General features: G+C 42.0%; 1 protein-coding gene across 1 annotated transcript in view; it reads left to right on the top strand.

Annotated features, from left to right (window-relative positions):
- The first annotated feature begins 144 nt into the window (after positions 1-144).
- LOC119568143 overlaps positions 145-2,500 on the top strand; it is a 20,970-nt gene continuing 18,614 nt past the window's right edge. Inside the window, exons 1-2 of the mRNA XM_037916546.1 lie at positions 145-243; positions 2,362-2,500. The exon at positions 2,362-2,500 is cut by the window's right edge and continues 66 nt beyond it. Of these exons, the coding sequence (XP_037772474.1) occupies positions 2,372-2,500 (129 nt within the window). The 5' untranslated portion in view covers positions 145-243; positions 2,362-2,371. The remainder of the gene's footprint in view (positions 244-2,361) is intronic.

The raw sequence follows: 2,500 nt of genomic DNA on the forward strand, positions 1-2,500 counted from the left end.
TTCAAGACCCATTTTTTAAAAAGCCCCTTCCCTTGAAGCGCCTCTTGAAACCCCCCTTTTAAACCCCTTTAATTGAAACCCCTTCACTAAAACCTCTTCACTAACTTCCCTTCGCTCGCTCCTCTTCGCTAAGGCGTGTTCGCTCCCGCGGCCGCGAGACCCAGTGTAAACAAGCGGGAGAGAAGAGTTTGAAGATGCCGTGGTTTATCATGTTATTTTTAGGGTTATTGTAGCACTTTGAAGGTAATTTGGCAGTGAAACGAGATGTTGTTGTTGTTGTGGCGTTAGGGTGATTTTTTCTTCGGATTTGATTTTTTTTTGGTGGAAATAAGGGTGAGTTTCTTGGTTGAAGTTGAGTCGGGTTTGAAAAGTGTCATTTTTGTTTATATATGTAAAGATATAGATATTTATTTTTTTGAGTTTGAAGTTTAAAGAATATTGTATTTGTGAGTGTTTGTTATTACTTATGGTTAATGTTAACGACAGCGACGGACAGATATAAGAGGAAAATGGACACTGCTATCTTATAGAGCATAAATACTAGAGCAATTTACAACACAGGAACGTCCGCAGCGAACCTCATATTTACCGTGAAATTACGTAAATATGAGCTGCATGTCACCGCTCAGAGACTAAGTCCACAACAACACCTCACAGCGAGTTCTTAATGCTGCATTTTCGGCAATTTGTCATGGAAGTGCTGTCCTAGGGAATGAATGGAAGAAAGGGAGGGTTTAGTTTGGAATTTTCGGTTGGCAAGATAGCCTGGTTCGGGGACTTTGTCTCTGGAGGGTGCGTTGCTCTCGGTAACAAGTATCTTATGCATGTTCCGAATGGTAAAAAGATCGTAAAATTAGTTGTTATTGATAGCGGATAAGCTATTGATTTTTGAATTATAGAATTGAGGTTCATTAAACTGAAATTGACAAAGAATATTATATGTTTAATTTATTATATGTGCAGGTAAATGATGTATATGCTAAGGAAGGTTATTTCACAGTAATGAAAATGTTGTTCTAGTATAGAAGTAGTTGTAATTCTTACATCATCCAATCTAACAATGCTTGTATTTAGTAAAGGTCTGCTTGTAATGGCCATCATCCATTTTGAGTTGCTTTAGTCAAAGCCAACCAACTGCAACAATGACACTGGCCCCTTTGGTGGGGGAGGGTATGAAATGTACTTTGGACATTGTGGAGGTAAATGCAGAATACAAGAAATAGCACCAATATGCTATGCAAATATTTTGCAGTTAAAGCCAGTGAAGTGTCAAACAAAAGCTTGTTGTGGAGATCATACCCTATCAAGTGATTGCCTTGGTCCCAGTGGCCTCTGTAGCCTCTGTACTTACAGTGCTGCAGCAAAGGCAGACAGACTTGCATAAAGCATAATCTTTTTAGATAGTGTTTGGACTCCTTTGTTGATAAATCACCAAAGGTCTTCAGGCACTGGCTTACCAGAATCTACATTATGGAGTTTTGTTGGCCTTTTGCTGTGCTGCCATGATCGCTGCCATATGTAACAGTGACACTTACATCTGTAATGCATTGTGAGGTCAGACAAATATATTACAATCTGTCAAAGATCAGAGAACCTCTATTTTAGTAAGTTCGAACTTATTTTGGTTCCGTCTTTGATCATCAGTCATTCAAGACAGAGTTTGGAGACTTCCCTGGTGATTTAGGACCAGATAAGAAACCCATTCAGGTTCTCTCTTGCCAGCAAAAAGTTGTCCTTTGCCAAAGGACTAGAAGGGTGAAGAGTGATTTGATGTGTATCACTATGTGAGGGTTTGTAAGCCTTCCATCACATTGTAAGCTGTTTCATGTGGATTTGGATGGAATATAAACATTTTAGAGAAAAGAAAAAGATCTTATTTGAAAACGGCTTTGGCTGTCTTATAGGTAGTTACAGATCTTTATGCATGATAGTATTTCTCTGTCTTTACAGTATATTTCCTTCTCCCTCACCCTCACCCTCTCCCTCTCCCTCTCCCTCCCTCTCCCTCTCCCTCTCCCTCTCCCTCTCTCTCTCTCCTCTCTTCTCTCCTCTCTCTTCTCTCTTCTCTCTCTCCTCTCCTCTCTCTCCCTCCTCTCTCTCCCTCTCTCTCCCTCTCCCTTCCCTCCCTCTCCCTCTCCTCTCTCTCCTCTCTCTCTCTCCCTCTCTCTCTCTCTCTCTCTCTCTCTCTCTCTCTCTCCCTCTCTCTCTCTCTCTCTCTCTTCCTTTCCCTCTCCATCTCCTCCCTCTCTCTCTTCCTCTCACTCTCCCTCTCCTCCCTTTTCTTCTCCCTCGCTGTTTCCCTCTATCTCTCCCATGGTGTGTAAATGCATTGTATATTATTTTTATTTCATATCTTTCCAGAAAGTAGAAGATGACTCGCATTGCTGCCCTGAACGACTGGTCCCTCGGGAGCAGCGAGGAAGAGGAGGTGGGGCCAACAAGGGAGGTTCTGGAGGCAGAGGCAGCAAAGTGCTACAATGATGCCGTCAGATACTTGGCT

The sequence above is a fragment of the Penaeus monodon genome, chromosome 4 (genome assembly GCF_015228065.2).
Source record: "Penaeus monodon isolate SGIC_2016 chromosome 4, NSTDA_Pmon_1, whole genome shotgun sequence".
NCBI lineage: Eukaryota > Metazoa > Arthropoda > Malacostraca > Decapoda > Penaeidae > Penaeus > Penaeus monodon.